The following is a 15,324-nucleotide window of genomic DNA, read 5'->3' on the forward strand; positions in this document are numbered from 1 at the left end:
AATGTAAATGAGCACATTTAAATTACAGAGCTTTCCAATTCCACTGGACTCCACATCCAGAACCCGGGTGCCTCTGTATTAACCCAGAAACATCCCAGGACACTCTGGGGTTTTCTTAAGACTTAAATAGGAAACTAATTTTCTCTCTTTAAACGTGATGTTCAGTGAAATCTTTCTTCAGACCAGTGCATGGCCTCTGAAGCAGTTTATTTAATAAGCCCTAAGTGGACTTGCTTCAAAATTCCATTTTGATTTGTGCTTCATTGTGCTTAGGCAGCCCGCCAGGCTCTTCTGTCCATGGAATTCTCCAGGCAAGAACGCTGGAGTGGGGTTGCCATTTCCTCCTCCTGGGGATGTTCCCGACCCAGGGATCGAACCCTGAGTCTCCCGCAGTGCAGGCAGATTGATTATCGACGAGCCATCAGGGAGGCCCCTCTGTTCTGACTGGCGAAGGTCAAAGCAAAGAACACTCAGCTTCTCGGCTGAGGCCCCGTCCTTGTTTCCTCGTGTCATACAACCACAGTGAGATCAAGGTCAATGGTTGGCAGGCCGCCGCCCAGCTCTACGGGCGTCTGGGTTGCGTGTCGGGCTGAAGTGAACAGTGGACACCCTGGCTGGGCCCTCCCGCGTCCCCCCCGACCCACACTGCCTCCTTAGCAGGGTCAGCTGGCCTGCTCGCCGCCTCAGTCCCAGGCTTGAGGGAACCAGATAGTGCCGAGCCGGCTGCCCTGCTGACTCCCAGCCTCGGCCTCCCGGTAGCAGGACCAGCCATCAACTGACCTGCCTCTGCAACCTGCAGAAAGTCAGGCAGATGCTCAAAGCCAAAGGCAGACCGGAGTGCAGCCCTCTAAAGTGCCGTGCTTGCTCTGCCCCGGGACGGAAGTCCCACGTACGCCCTGGGGCTTCGTAACTGGCCTGGATGTTTAGGAAGCAGCTCGGCCAGTTGGTGCTTCTCGGGGAGCGCTCAGCCTGCCCCCAGCCACACCCTCCCAAAACCCTCCCTGTGTTGGGGCCAGGCTGCAGCACAGACAAGGACGCCGGATGTGAGCCCATCAGCCGAGGCTTTTTAAAAGATTGTGATTTCAACATCTGCCTCCTGGCCAAAGGCCACATCTCTCTGTTCTGAGCAGAGTCTGTCCATCTTCTCAAAAGCCAAGCGGCCTTTCTCCCCTGAAATATCAAGGTCGTCCATCAGTGGACTGCCCCTCCGCCTTGCTCTCATCTACTCTGGTGGGCCACAGTGGTCTCAGTGCTTCCAGACACCCGGGCCTCCAGGGCCGGTGGACCCTATGACCCACCCCTGTGTCCAGCACGGTCTGCCGAACCTTAGTCCCACCTTACATCTGGCCTTCATCCCCACGGATCATAAACGGGGCAGGTTGAGAGGTTAACAGAGCGCCTCTTGCCACCTCAACCGTAAGGGAAACGCCCCAGCCCAGCGCGGTGAAGCGGGTCGCTGGCGGTGCCTGTCCTGTGTGCGGGTTTGTGTCTTTGGGGAGCTGACCATGGCCTCCCCAGCACAACCTCTCCATGGACCCTGGCACCCGCCAGCCCCTGCCCACATTCGGGAGCACGGCACGCTGGACCTCACCAAATGACAACGTGGTTTCCCGGGCGGCCACACGCACGGCCTCCACATCAGACTGGCACAGGCTGGCGATCTGATCGATGCTTTCCACGCCCTGTTCGAGGTTGGGGGAAAGCAGGCCCCTCAGGGGACATTTTAAGGAACAGGTGTCTGCTTTCATAAACCCCTGCACAACCAGCCCTAGCATGGTCTCTGCGATCTCAGCCCCTTCCTTCTCCGAAGGCTTCCATGCTTCTCACGAGGCCTCAGGCTCACTGAAGTGCCATTGGCAAATATCATCTTTTCCACCCTGACACATTCTGAAAGGCCCACGTTGGAATAAGACCTGCTTTCTTCTGGACCTTTCTACCTCCTCTGCCTCGCCCAACCCCGCCCTCCAGGTCAGACCAGGAGAGGAGTAACCAGTGTCCTGGTCCAGGCACGGCTGCCCACCCGCTGACCTCCAGCCCCAAGGACCGGAGTGCAGGCTAGCCCCCTCTAGTGGGCACCTGGTCACTCCCTGGGTATTTGATCATAACCAGATGGACCTCATAGAATTTCCTGTCGGTTCCTTCCAGAAAGAATTTAGTCTGTATCGGACCATTTTTCATCTAGCAAAACGACAATGAGTTTTTTAAAATAAGAGTTACAAACGCAAATAGTAAAACCAGCACCCCCTCGTATCTGCATCTTTATACAACTGAGCGTAAAGGAGTGTGTTGTCTCAAGAGTCTCAAAAGCATTTAGGGGCTTCCCTGGTGGTTCACTGGATAAGACTCCACCTGTCAATGCAGAGGACACAGGTTCAATTCCTGGTCCTGGAGGATCCCACGTGCTGCGGAGCAGCTCACCCCGTGGGCCACAGCCACTGAGCCCGCATGCTGCGACAGCTGGAGCCCGTGTGCCTACAGCCTTTGCTCCGTGAGAAGACAAGCCCCCCACGACAAGAAGCCCACGCTTGTCGCAACGAGAGAAAGCCCGGGCACAGCCACAGAGACCCAGGGCAACCAAACAGATGTTATTGTTTTTAATTCATATTTTCTGCCCCTGGGATAACACTGAGCACTAAGTCTACCATAAGGAAGTAATTCAGAACTCCATATAAATTTTAAAAGCTTTATGCACAGAGAGGGATAACTTTGGGGGAATTCCCTGGTGGATCAGTGGTCAGGTCTCCACACTTCCACTTCAGGGGACACTGGTTCGAATCCTGGTTGGGGAACTAAAATCCCACATGCCTCAAGGTATGGCCAAAAACACTTTTGCGTTTCTGCATTTTATACTTTTTTCCGTTTACTTTTGTCTGTGTTGGGTCTTCACTGCTGCACAGGCCTTTCTCCACTTGTGACGAGCCGGGGCCGCTCTGGCTGTGGTGCCCGGCCTCTCGCTGCAGTGACTTGTTGCAGAGTCTGGGCTCTGGAGCATGTGGGCGTCAGTAGACGTGGCACGTGGGCTCGCTGGTGGGGGTCCAGGGCTCTAGAGCACAGCCTCAATAGTTGGGGCGCACAGAATTGCTTGCTCTGAGGTATGTGGGATCTTCCCGGACCAGGGATTGAACCCCATGTCTCCTGCATTAGCAGGTGGATTCTTTGCTCCTGAGCCACCAGAGAAGCTCTACACTGTTTTTCTACAATGAGCTTATCGTGCTTTTAGGAAATCTTAAATTGAGGCTATTAAACCATATAATCCAAGAGCACAGAAGTGAGCCTCTTGGGGCCACCTGCTTGCTCACAGAGCCAGAGCAGACGCACCCCAGGCCACTGCTGAGGGGCCTCCACCCACGGAGCTGCTGGCGGAGCTGACGGCCGTTTCTGTACAGCCACCTCTTTCTGGTGCTTTTCCACTGCAATGATTTTTTTTTTTGGTCCCAGTGGAATCATTTCGAAACGCACTAACTTCAGTGTTAATCACAACCAGGCTTCTCTCCATCGCCAGCAAGGGCAGGTTAGACTCACCCGGAGATGTCTTAGCGCCACGCACGCAGCTTGCTGGAGTTGTGCATCATTTTCGGTCAGGGCGTTGGTGTAGAAGAGCAAAGCCTAGGAGATAATGTGGCTGTGAAGGGGGGCTGGTGAGAGCATAACCCATGGTGCTGCCCACCGCCCGCCTTCCAGAGTGCTCACAGCCTGCGCACCCCGCATGGAGTTGGAGGCTGTGGTACTCGGTTCATCTGCAAGCACTGGTCTCAGGACTTCCCTGGGGGTGCAGGGGCTACGACTCCACTCCCAATGCGGGAGAGCCTGGGTTCCATCCCCCGTCGGGACTGGATGCCACAGGCCACAGCTAAGACCAGTGCAGCCAAATACATATTTTTTTGAAAACTCATCTAGTGTTTACAAAATGCATTCTGAAACTACCATCTAGGGAAAACGCTACATCAGAGAGACCCGCTGTCCACGGGGGACAGCAGAACTGAACACAGAGAGAGCTTGGGTGAGGGAGCTTGGGTGAGGCCGCCGGCAGGAAAAGCATCTCTTCATCACCCTTTCCGGTCACAGCTCTGGCCCCGCCCCATCGGTCACGTGACCGTGGCCATGTCCATCCAGCTGGAAAATAAAGCTGGTGCTTCCTTTGCAGTATTGCTTTAGGGGCTCATAGGAAGCAGGCGGGGGCAGGGAGGGGGGCATGGGGGATGTGCCTGGCACTTGGGTGCGCCCGAGACTGTGGTAAGTGTTGCCCAGTATTGCCCTTCTCCAACCCCGGTGGGCTGGTCCCCTGAATCTAGAATAGTCACAGGGCCAGGAACCTAAAAGGCAGAGGGGTCCCGTCTCTTGGTTTTTCAAGTAAACCAAACACAAGGAACCAGCCAGCCACACGTGTTAGTCGAAAGTAAATGAGGGTGACTGTCAGAATTCTGAAAAAGGAACGTTCATGCAGGTGACATCTCAGCGACCGACTAGGTAACATGGCTGTAGAAACACTGGGCTGGGTGAGCTGGCACGCGTGGGGCGTGCAGTCATGATGGCTTGGCAACCCGGCCCTGCCCCTAGGGCTGGGGCCACCCGTGGTGAGGATGGCCACGCGCGAGACCGTGGTCATGTCGGGAGCATCTCGCGAGTGCAGCACCCCCATCAGTGTTTCTCCGAGACGAAGCCCGCCTGCCCCCAGCTCACATGCCCACAGAGGCCACTGCCTGCCACACTCACCTTTTCCCGAAAGCTCTTGTTTCTGGCCGCGTCAGCCAGGCGGGCGCTGGCTGCTCTGCACGCCCGGGGGGGTCCATCCAGCTGGAGCAGCGCCCAGGCCCTCAGTGTCTGTGGCAGGGGCTGGAGCTGGCCCAGCCGCTTCCCCTGCAGCTTCCTGACTGTCCTGGCCTGGGCCCTGCACTGCAGCTCCTCCGTGAGCGTTACTGGAAGAGACAAGAAGGGGGCGGCTGGGGTGCCCTCTGACTGCAGCCGGTCCGGGCAGCTGCAGGCGGAACATCAGCTATGGAGGAGCAAATCCCAGGATGCATCCTTGTGCTCACAGAGGCCCTCCCCAAACCGGTCCCGCAGGGGCCTCCTGGAATCTCCAGGAAGGCGTTCTAGCTAGGGGTCAAATATACCCTGAAGATGAATCAACGCCAGCCCCTACTTCAGGGACTCGGGCCAGCCCAGCATACCCTCCTGTCCACTTCTGACCTCTGCTCTGTGCTTCCTACAACCTCCTGCCCTTGGAGCTCATTTCCACGTGGGCTGAACAGGGAATGTAATTAAATCAGGCTCTCAAAAGAACAGCTGGAGGGGAAAGGCATTCTGAAAAACTGGCTTCGCAGAGCCGAGACAGAGGGCTCCGGGATGGGCCGTCCCCCGTCGTTACCGTGTTGCCTGTGGGGTGCCGGCCCGCCGCCCCAGCCCCTACCTTCCTTGGTGAGCTGGGCGAAGTGCTTCTCCAGGTCGGAGACGCTCTGCCTCCGAAGGTAGCTGTGAAACTGGAACCAGGTGACGGTCTGTTCCTCAGGGAGCCCGGCTCCAGGCAGCAGCCCACCACAGCTGACCACCTGCTCCAGGAGCCTGCGACAGGCTGGCGACACAGAGAGGGCGAGGGGGAAGACGGGGGTCTCGGCCCCTGGGCGACACCCCAGGAGCCCAGCCGGGTCCGTCTGGAGGCTCCGTGACGGCCCGTGGATGGGATCTCTGGAGCACCCCCCATTCCCACGAGGGACACACTCCGGCTGAGACCCCTCAGTCTGAATCCCAGAGGCAGGGCAGGTGGTTAGAACTGCTCAAGGTCCAGAGCCACTGCCTGGAGTATGCCTGCCACCCTTCAGTGGTCAACACAAAGATGCTACAGCTCCACATTCCGGGGAAGAGTCCAGCCAAGACTCATGATGCTGCTGTCGAGCAGATAGGGGCCTGCCGACCTTCCCCGGGGGCCCTTCTCTAAGGTTCTGGTGGAAGCTATGCAATCAACCGGTCCCCAGAAGCTGCACCAGCCCACGGACACAGGCTGCTCCCGGGGCTCACTGGCTCCCGCCTCCCCGCCCTGGAAGAGCAGGTGCTATGTGGTCAAGTGAGCAATGCCTCCCTTTGATGCCATGCGGGCATCTGCAGGGGAGGCGGGCATGGAAGGGGCAAAAGGGAGGCCTCCGGTGGTGATGCTCCAGGCCCTGGGGGCTCCACACAGCGTTTCCCGGGGGGCGTGGGGAGGGGTGGGGAGGGGCTACCTATCTCTAGCTGTCCCGGGTATTTCCCCCTGACTCTGTGCAGGAACGTCTTCTTGAGCTGGTCCAGCAGCGCTGTCCCCGGGCAGGACAGGGTGGTACCGGGCCCCGTGCAGCCCCTCCAGAGCTTCAGGCAGCCCCTCCTCCGCGTGGCCTGTGGGAGGACTGAAAGGCCGGGCTCAGAAAGCCACCCGGCATCTGGGGAAGAGTGAGCAACGAGAGGCCTGGGGGATCCCTGCCCCTGGGACCCAAGGGCTCGGGGAGGGGTTCACGGCCTGGCCCCACGTGCAGGCGTCACCTGCAGAGATGAGCAGCCTCATCCGGTAACCGCCCGCCAGCCCCACGACACCCCCGGGACTGTGCTGCTCCCAGTCTCCCCTGACGGACAAGGGCAGGTCCCATGTGGGTGGGGTCCCAGCCCCTGTTGGGCAGCAAGCCGTGTGTGCCTTGAATGTGTGATGGGGATTCCTTCACTGACACCTACCCGGGGGCCTCCCCATTATACAGATGGGGAAGCTGAGGCTCAGAGCAGCGACTTGTTTGTCCAGGGTCACCCGGCTGACCGAAGCTAGCTGGCCTCCCTTCCCACCCCCACGGTGTGGGTCTGGTCCCAGCCCAGCCACTCCCCCGCTTCTCGTCCCTTGGGTGCCATTGACTGTAGAGTGTCAGGAAGGGAGAGGAGCCCCCCACCCTGCCACAGGCTTTCATCCTCATCACTTCCTGCCATTCACACGGCCGGACAGCAAGTACTTACTCTCCTCAATGGACATCGCTTTGCTGACCTTCTCAAAGTCAAGCACAGAAAGTGTCTCTAGAACCTGCTTCTGCTGCGCAGCTTCTTCCAGAAGGCACTCCTGGACCATCCTCGACAGATTAGGGGAGCCCAGTTTCTGGGAAGCAGCCCACAGTGCACCAGGTCAGCCCAGAACATGCCCTCTGAGGTCAGCTACTATGCCCATGACCCCCACCTGCCCCTTCCCTGTCCCTCCTATCCCCACAGTAACGCTGTCATCTGGGGATTCCTCCTCGCCAGAGCAGCTGAGAGGACAGGATGCAGGCTGGAGCTGCCAGGAGCCTGCCAGAGTGTGAAGCCAACCAGCACAGGCAAGCAGAGCCGAGAGAGGGTGAGACCCAATCGTGATGTTGTTTGCAACCCTGGATCCAGCTGGACCTGGAGCCCACCTCTGGGCCTTTCAAGTCTGTGAACCAAATCATTTCCTTCTGAACCAGTTTGGGTTGGAGCGCCAGCATCGGCCACCTGAAGAGTCACCACCACTGCCTTCGGTGTATGGCCTGGGCTGCCTGAGGACCACAGGACTATTTGCCCCTCCCACCTCGAACCTTCCACCCCACCCCGGCCCACCCCCAGGACCTCACCCACCTGCAGCAGCGCTTTGCAGACCTGGAGGTGGACCGTGAGCAGCACGTCCAGCTCTGGGGCACCAGCTGTGAGCTCCCTGGACGACGCTCTCAGCGATGGTGGTGGAGGTGGACTCTTGTCCTTTCTGAGTGGAAGTGAGAACTGGGTGACTGGTCCATTAGCATTCAGCTGCCTCCAAGGACAGAGGAAACCCTCCCTCCCTGGAGAGCTCTGATCAGGGGGACCGACTCCAGGTCCCAGGGAGATGAAGTTAAACTGGGGAGAAAACTAAGAAACAGAGACGCGGCAAATGGGAGCAACAACTCACACAGAGCAGGGGCTGGGAAGGCCGCCCCCCGCCCGCCCACTTCCCAGCGTGTGCAATTGGCAGCAGAAGCCTGAGGTTCAAACGAATCCCTAGCTCTGGGACTCTGGATAAGTCTACCTCCCGGAGCCTCAGTTTACTCGTCCAGAAAGTGGGGGCAGGAACCCCAAGCTTGGGCCACAGGGGGTTGAGTAAGACACCAGCACACCCGGCCCCGTGTCTGCTCATGACGGGCTGAGCCCGAGCCCCGAGGGGGTGGACGTGGCACTGCCCCCCAGTGGGGTCCCAAGAGGTGGGGAGAAATGTAACCCATTCCCGTACTTCTGTGCTGCTGAGCTGTGGGTGCCCGACGTGCTCGTGGGGGCGGGGCTGCGAGATTGCTCCGCAGAGGTCTGGGTTCTACTGCGCATGCCGGTGCCATTTTGTAAGATTTAAAAAGAAAGCCCACTGCTCAGAGTGAAAGCTCAAGGCCAGCTGAGGTGTCCTTGTCTGCTCCGTTGGTCTCATGCCAGCAGGGCCAGGACCATAATAAAACAGACGCAGAGTGGGTCCGTGGGAGATGCCGACGGGGTGAGGGGCCGGCAGGCCACTGGGCCCGAGGCTGGACTCCGGGTCAGCACTGGGAGGGGCTAACTCACCGCAGGCCCTGGGAGCCCCCAAAAAGGGCCAGCTCGTGGGGGGCGATGTGGGCGTTGAGGAAGGAGAAGCTTTCCAGGATGCACTCCATTAGGCTCTCAGTGGACGTGTGCTCCCGGCGAGCTCTGCGGGGCTGCGGGCGGACGGACGGACCAATGGCCAGGCCTCAGGGGTGCCCAGGCCAGGGGGTACGTCCCCAGGGCCCTCCCCAAGGGGCCCTGCCACCCAGGGTGTGGGGCCTGAGGCGGACCGTTAACGTTTCCAAGAAAAAACAGAAACCTCGACTTTGTGGGGAGCAGCCCAGTTTTCAACTATGGACAACTAACTGTAAATTACTTTGTAAAGACGGCGTGGGTCGGGCCAACAACCCAGGCCAAATGCCGCCAGGTGAGCCTCTGGATTCCAGGTGTCTCCTCTCCCAGGGAAGCGTGGAAGGGGAGGAGTTTGGAGGCAGCCCCTGCCTGCGGGACGGGAAGGGTCAAGTCATCAAAGCCTCCCAGGGGCCGCTCCCCTGTGGCTGAGTCCCACAGAGTACGTGGGGCTGACTCAGACCCAAGTCAGAACTGGGCTCCTGAAGGTTGATCCCAGGGAGAAAATCTTGAGCAGCAAGACAAGAATAAGGCTACTTGCAGATATTTCCTTGCTTGATGGGGAAAAAATGTATGCACGTGTATATATGCACGCGTGCACACGTACACACGGCCCCCATTATTCACAGTAATTACGGTGCATAAAGTCACTGTGACCCCTGGGATTTGAAACTGAACCAGTCTTTGCTCCCACAGGAAATGCAGAGGCCATGAGCCTTGGGTCAACGCTTTTTATCCGCCCGTCAGTACAGAACCTTGTTTTGTGTGTGTGTGTGTGTCTGTGTGTGTGTGTGCTCACTCGTCTTTGACTCTGTAACCCCAAGGGCTGTAGCCGCCAGATTCCTCTGTCCATGGAATTTTCCAGGCAAGAATACTGGTGTGGGCTGCCATTTCCTTCTCCAGGGAATCTTCCTGACCCAGGGATGGAACCCACGTCTCGTGTGTCTCCTGGCAGGCAGATTCTTTCCCACTGTGCCACCTGGGATGCCTGTGTCTGCTTAAAGGCATCTCATTTCATATAGACATATCACTGACTCATCAACACTGAACTCAAGGCCAAGGCTGAACAAGGCTTATCCAACACACAGATTTCCTCCACAAGGTGCATCAGGAACACTGGCCAGCATCTCAGCCCAGCCCTTGGGGGCTGTTTCAAACAGCAAAGTCACCAAACCTAAGTACTGTGTGGGCCAAAAGTTCATTTCAGTTTTTCCCTAACATGCCAGGCTCCCTATCCCACTGCCAGTCACGGCACCATCAGCAAGCAGGGCATGCCCCCTGCAGAGAGCGCACATACCTTCAGCCGGTCCCTGAAGGCGAGGATCTGGTACTCCAGCTCCCGGAGCTGCGGCGGGGCAGGGTCCACGGACCTCAGTAAGTCCAGCACCTCCTGCAGAGGCCTCTCAAGGGGCAGCCCAGAACCACCCTCCGTGTCCTCGGGGTCTCCTTCGTCGGGGCCTCCCTGGCTCCCCGGGAGCGCTTCGTTGTGGAAGGGGGAGCCCCGTGACAGGTCGGGGGTTCCCACCCCCAGGTCTCTCCAGCCCGGCTGCTCCACAAACGAGCCCTCCGCCAGGTGCAGCATGTCCGGCAAGAGGCCCAGGGGTGGGGGTTCCTCTTGGGCCTCCTCTTCGATGGAGGTGTTGGGGCCCATGGCCGAGGGCAGGAAGCCCACATCCGAGGTGGACGCTGACGTGCTGGTCTCCGTGTCTCGGGGGTCCTCGGAGCTAAAGGAGTCCATCTCGGGCAGTTCCTGACTGCGGCTCCGCAGGCCGGGGCCCCGAAGGTCGCCGTCAGACAGGCAGCTGAGGACGGAGGGGGCCCTTGGCCTGTCCAGCAGCAAGGCCTGCTGTGCCCGCGGCTGCACAACAGACTGGAGACAGACAGACAGACAGGCCGGCCTCAGCAGCTGCCCCGGGGATCAGAGTGAGACCCCCAAGGGCAGCCCCCAAACGTCTGTTCTGTGTACCCACAGCCGCGGGATGACGGGGGTCCACCAAGGTGCCTGGCACCCGGAAGCGCCGGTGAGAGCCTGGCACCTCTCCTATCCCACTCACTCACTCCTTTCCAGCCCCAGCCCAAGTCAGCTCGCAGTGAACCTTCACCACACCTCGCTGAGGGTGGTGCTCTTCTGCCCTCGGAGAAGCGAGGTGCGCGCAAGAAAGGATGGATGTGCGGGCATTTTAATGACCCCCTCTGCTGTGCCCTCCCCCTCATCACCCAGACCAACGGCTGACGTTCCTACAGCACCGCCTGTTATTGCCAGGCATTCCAGTAAGCACTCCTCATTTACAAAGTCATTTATTCAACCCTCACAAAGCCCCGTCGGGGCAGGGCTGTTGGTTTCATTCCTCTGATACAGAAATGGAAGTCCAGAGGGGCTGAGTGACTTGCTCGAGGTCACACAGCAGAAGAAACGCAGAGATAGATAGAATTTGGAGCCCAGGCCGTCTGGCTTCAGAGTCCATGCTCCTGACCATAGATGACTCTATAACCAAAGTACGCTGGGACCATCCCGGCCGGACAACCAAGTTTCCTCTAAATGCACAAGCTGCCTGGCTCATCTTAAGCTGCCTTCCCCACCTACGGTCCAGAGGAGGGCGGCAGGGTGGCCCTGCTCCGCATGCCTGGACCCTCCCTGGGGCATCGACACACACAGGGTGATGTGTGTACCAGCTTGTTTACTGCCTGCTTGTTGGTAACAGCAAAAACTGAACCTCAGTATCTTGTTAAATAACGTGCGGTTTTTAGCCAAATACGCAGCACCAACATGACAGAGAAGGTCTCCAGGGCGTCACCAGGGCAGGGGCTGCTGAGGGACACAGGCTAGAGAGGCTGCATCTGCTCCCAGATGGCCTAGAGCCTCTGGAGGACCACGGAGGAAGGTGAGTAGGGGCACTAAGGAGGGGACCCAGGCCCCTGGAGGTCACAGGAAAGAGGTATCTCACACACACGAAGTCAAGCTATTACCTACTGGAAACACGTTCCAAAGTGCAAAACAAACGAGGCCAAGGCCGTGGCCGGGGTGGTAGAACCATCTGGAGAACCCCACCCCAGTCAAGGCCAGAACCAAGTCCAGAGGCCACAGAACAGAGGGCAGGCAGTGAAAAAGAAAAGGTTCCCCGAAACACCCCAAACAAGGGAGGCTGAGCCCAAAGTTTGCTGCAGCTGGAGGTGCACTGCTGACCACGTGCTGACCCCTGGGGAGTCACCCCCCCAACCCCCAAGCCTAGCCTGCCCACCACATCCTTGCCCAGGGAGGCTCACTCACCAGGTAGTATCTCTCCCGGAAGCTGGGGGTGTTTGGGGGTGTCCAGTTGTATAAGGAGCCCTTTCTGCTCCCTATGGAGAACTTGCCCGGGGGGCTGGGCGACACCAGGAAGCTCTCGGTATCAAATGGGCTGGAGGAGAGCAGAGGCCAGGGTGTCATCGATGGCCAGAGGCCACCGGATGACAGACAGGACCAGGGGACTTGAGGCAGAGGCTCCGTGTGGGAGCGGGGGAGGGGCACAGGCACAGTGGAGGGGCCCCAGGCCCCCACTCTGCCGCCTCCTGGAAACGTCTCAGAGACCCACTGCCCCGAGGGTGCTTAGCCAGAGGGGCCGATGAACGACCCCTCTTTGGAGGCCCTTTGAGAAGCTCAGCAGAGCAGCCTCGGACACTCAGAGCTGCCGTCTGCTCCCTAAACCACGTCACCGCCCCCCGCAGGTTCCTCTTGGGTCAAGGGGCTCCCATCATAGTCCCAGGGGGAGCTGCAGACCCGCGGGGGAAGCACGGGAAGCGACGCTCCAGCCAGGCCCTTGCCTGTTCTTGGAGCTGCCAGGGCTGCGTCAGCCCTCCCTGCCTCATGGACACCAGCTTGCCTGTCTGCACGCTGGCCCCCCTCACAGCGTCTAAAGCCCAGCCCAGCCACGAGGGCCCACAGCCCAGGGGCCCCGCCTGGATGCCTGTCCTGCTGGCCCAGGGCAGCTATGGGCCAGCGGGACGCCCAGGTCCTTGGAGCTTCCTGACCTGGGGTTGCAGGGCGCTGCAGGGCCACCCCCTGCCCTGACTGCTTGAGTGGTGTGCTCACCCCCACTAGACAAATGCAGGCACCAAAGCAGGGGTGTCACTCCTCCAAGTCCCCCCAGTTCACCCCCAGGGAGAAAGGACAGACTGGCCCCAACTGGTCAGAACGGGCACCAGAGTAGGGGAAGGGTGTGTCTGCCCCTTTGCTCCTGCAGCACCTACCTGCCCTGGGGAATCAGGAGAAGGGAATTTCCTCGAAACACAAGGTTTCATTTGGGGATTAAAAAAAAAAAGGATCTCTGCTAACAAAACCCAAAACCTGTGGAAACCATCAGGATGGGATGTTCAGTGGAAAGCCCCACACTAGGCAGGGGTGCTTCCCATGAGTGTCCCCCATCCGGGGCGGTGGCCAGGTGGACCGCAGGGTGACCGCTCAGCCCTGTGCCTGGTGGGCGCCGGGGTCAGCAGGTAAGGAGATGGTGGGTGTAGGAAGGCGGAGGTGGGTTTCTCCTGGGAACCCAGCCCAGGAGGCTGCCATAAAGGGTCCTGGCCGCCCCGGTCTTTAATAGCCACTAATTCAAAAGTGAAAAAAATAAGAGAATTTAAACTCGGGGCAGGCGGTGGCATGGACAGGGCTGCAGAAAGAGGTCTGGGCCCCTGCCTGTCTGGGGGGCAGCCTGAGGGCGGGGCTGCCCCGGGGCGGATGCTGGGGTGAGGTCAGGCCACCAGGAGGAGCCGGAGAGGTCTCTCCGCGGTCCTGGTGGGGGCGGGTTTGGGGCCGACCCCCTCTCCCTACGCCCCTCCCCCCACCCCTCCAGGAGGGGCATCGGGGAAGCGGCCGCCCGCACTCACTTCCACAGCACCTCCAGCTGCAGCTTGATGGTGCCCAGCTCTGTGATGTCCACCACGATGACCTGCGGCCGGGTGGTGAAGAAGTCGGTGATGTCGCAGGTCACCGCGCCCACCGCCAGCGAGCTCAGGCCGCGCAGCTCTGTCACCTGGGGGAGGGCAGAGTGGTGGGTGTGGGCACCGCGCCCCCAGCTCCCCCCGCGTCCGGCCCGGCCCGCCCCCCGGCCCCACCCACCTTGATCTCGAAGTTCTCGTGTAGGGTGGGGATGAAGGCCTTCTCCTCCTCGTCCCAGGTCTGGCTGTCGTCCGACTCGATACGACCCCGCAGCTTCCAGCGCTGGCGGCCCAGACGCAGGAGCACCTGTGCGCCAGGCCCGAGAAAGGAGCGGTCAGCCGCGCCCCCTTGCCACCCCCTGGGGGCCCTCCCTGCCAACTGGGGGGTACAGGAACTCAGCGGAGACCCTGGTTCCCAGAAACCCCACTTCCAAAGGCCTGGCGGGGAGCCCTGAGGACGGATCCCAGAGGGCAGGCATACCTCATACTGGTCTCCAGGACAAAGACGTGCGTAGCCCACCAAGCCTGGAACACAGAGACGGGCTCATCTCTCCACTGTCCACTGTCCCTACCCCGTGGGTCACAGGCCCTCAAGCAGGGAGGCCCCCACCACACTGGGGGTCATCAGCTTTGGGGGCGGGCGGGCAGTGAGCTAAGCCATCACGATGACAAGGGGCAGACCTGGGCCCTCACTTTCAACTCAGAGAACAGGCGGGACTTTCCCAAGGTCACAAGTCACAGGAGTGGAAACCCGGGCTGAGCCTGGAACCCTGGGATTCTGACCATCACCCCTCACCCTCAGCACAAGCCCCAGGTCCCAGAGAAGGCCTGAGGCTCCACCCAGACTGCCCCCACCCCACCCCAGCCCTGTCACCTTTCATCTTGACGTGGAACTCGCCCAGGTGAACCTCCAGGGCCCCCTCGATGAGCCACATGTCCTGCAAAGCCCCACAGAAGGCGGCTCACCGCCTGCCCTGGGATGGACCACGGGGCACGCACGGACCCTGCCAGACAGAGACCCCCACCCCCGGGGCCAGAGAGAGAGGCTGCCTCAGGGCCCAGGGAGCCCCCAAACCGGCCCTCCGCCGCCCACCTCGGCGCACTCCTGCAGGCTGCGGCCCAGCTCCTGCAGGCTCTCTCGGGAGGCGCGGCTGGGCGGGCACCGGGAGAAGGCTCGCTGCATGTTGGAGGCGCCGTCGCGCAGGCGGCACTGGATGCTATAGCCCTCGTAGAGCTCGTCCACCTGCGGGGCGCACCCATCTGGGAACTGTCTCCCACACCAGCCCCCTCAGGAGGCCACACCCCCCGTCATGCTGACCCCGCCCCCGGGTCGTGCTGGCCCCGCCCCGGGTCATGCTGGCAGGGACCGCGTCTGTCCCTTCCACTCCGCAAACCCAGCAACCTGGCAGCGGCTGGCGCACAGCTCAGGCACGATAAAAACTAGTGAGCTGGATGGGTAGATGCGGTTTTCAACGGTCAGACAGGGAAGGTGCGTGTGTGATGTTCCGTCCACCCGCGGGGCTCCGAGGGAGCAGAGCGAGTTCATGGCGGGGTTTGCCCACATAAAGCTTGAGGGACTTGCTTTGTGACCTTGAGCCCGTCGTGTCCCTCTCCGAGCCTCTACAGCCCCATCCGTACAACCGGGTGGTTGGACTCATCACTTGGTCCTAACCCCACCCCCTGATCCCCACCTCTGGGCTCAGCCCCCACGGTCTCTGCACCCCTTTGGCTTTCTGCAGCCACCTGGCACCCAGAGCATCTTCCTCCACTGATGCCACAGAGGTCCCCCCTCAAGCC

At 60.2% G+C, this 15,324-nt stretch overlaps 1 protein-coding gene across 6 annotated transcripts in view; it reads right to left on the bottom strand.

Moving 5' to 3' along the window:
* Positions 1-15,324, bottom strand: part of RIPOR3 (RIPOR family member 3) — a 73,968-nt gene continuing 58,644 nt past the window's right edge. For 4 of the 6 annotated variants that reach the window (XM_068987163.1, XM_068987162.1, XM_068987160.1 and 1 more), the window contains exons 7-21: positions 14,621-14,770; positions 14,402-14,465; positions 14,009-14,052; positions 13,709-13,834; positions 13,477-13,622; positions 11,888-12,017; positions 9,917-10,489; positions 8,533-8,663; positions 7,591-7,714; positions 6,964-7,099; positions 6,213-6,374; positions 5,408-5,569; positions 4,714-4,916; positions 3,523-3,606; positions 1,047-1,682 (exon numbers count right to left, since the gene is read on the bottom strand). In XM_068987163.1, the coding sequence (XP_068843264.1) occupies positions 1,338-1,682; positions 3,523-3,606; positions 4,714-4,916; positions 5,408-5,569; positions 6,213-6,374; positions 6,964-7,099; positions 7,591-7,714; positions 8,533-8,663; positions 9,917-10,489; positions 11,888-12,017; positions 13,477-13,622; positions 13,709-13,834; positions 14,009-14,052; positions 14,402-14,465; positions 14,621-14,770 (2,580 nt within the window). In that variant the 3' untranslated portion in view covers positions 1,047-1,337. Of the gene's footprint in view, positions 1,683-3,522; positions 3,607-4,713; positions 4,917-5,407; positions 5,570-6,212; positions 6,375-6,963; positions 7,100-7,590; positions 7,715-8,532; positions 8,664-9,916; positions 10,490-11,887; positions 12,018-13,476; positions 13,623-13,708; positions 13,835-14,008; positions 14,053-14,401; positions 14,466-14,620; positions 14,771-15,324 lie in introns of all 6 variants that reach the window. The other 2 variants (XM_068987166.1, XM_068987164.1) reach the window with 1 other exon arrangement.

The sequence above is a fragment of the Capricornis sumatraensis genome, chromosome 15 (genome assembly GCF_032405125.1).
Source record: "Capricornis sumatraensis isolate serow.1 chromosome 15, serow.2, whole genome shotgun sequence".
NCBI classification, from domain to species: Eukaryota; Metazoa; Chordata; class Mammalia; order Artiodactyla; family Bovidae; genus Capricornis; species Capricornis sumatraensis.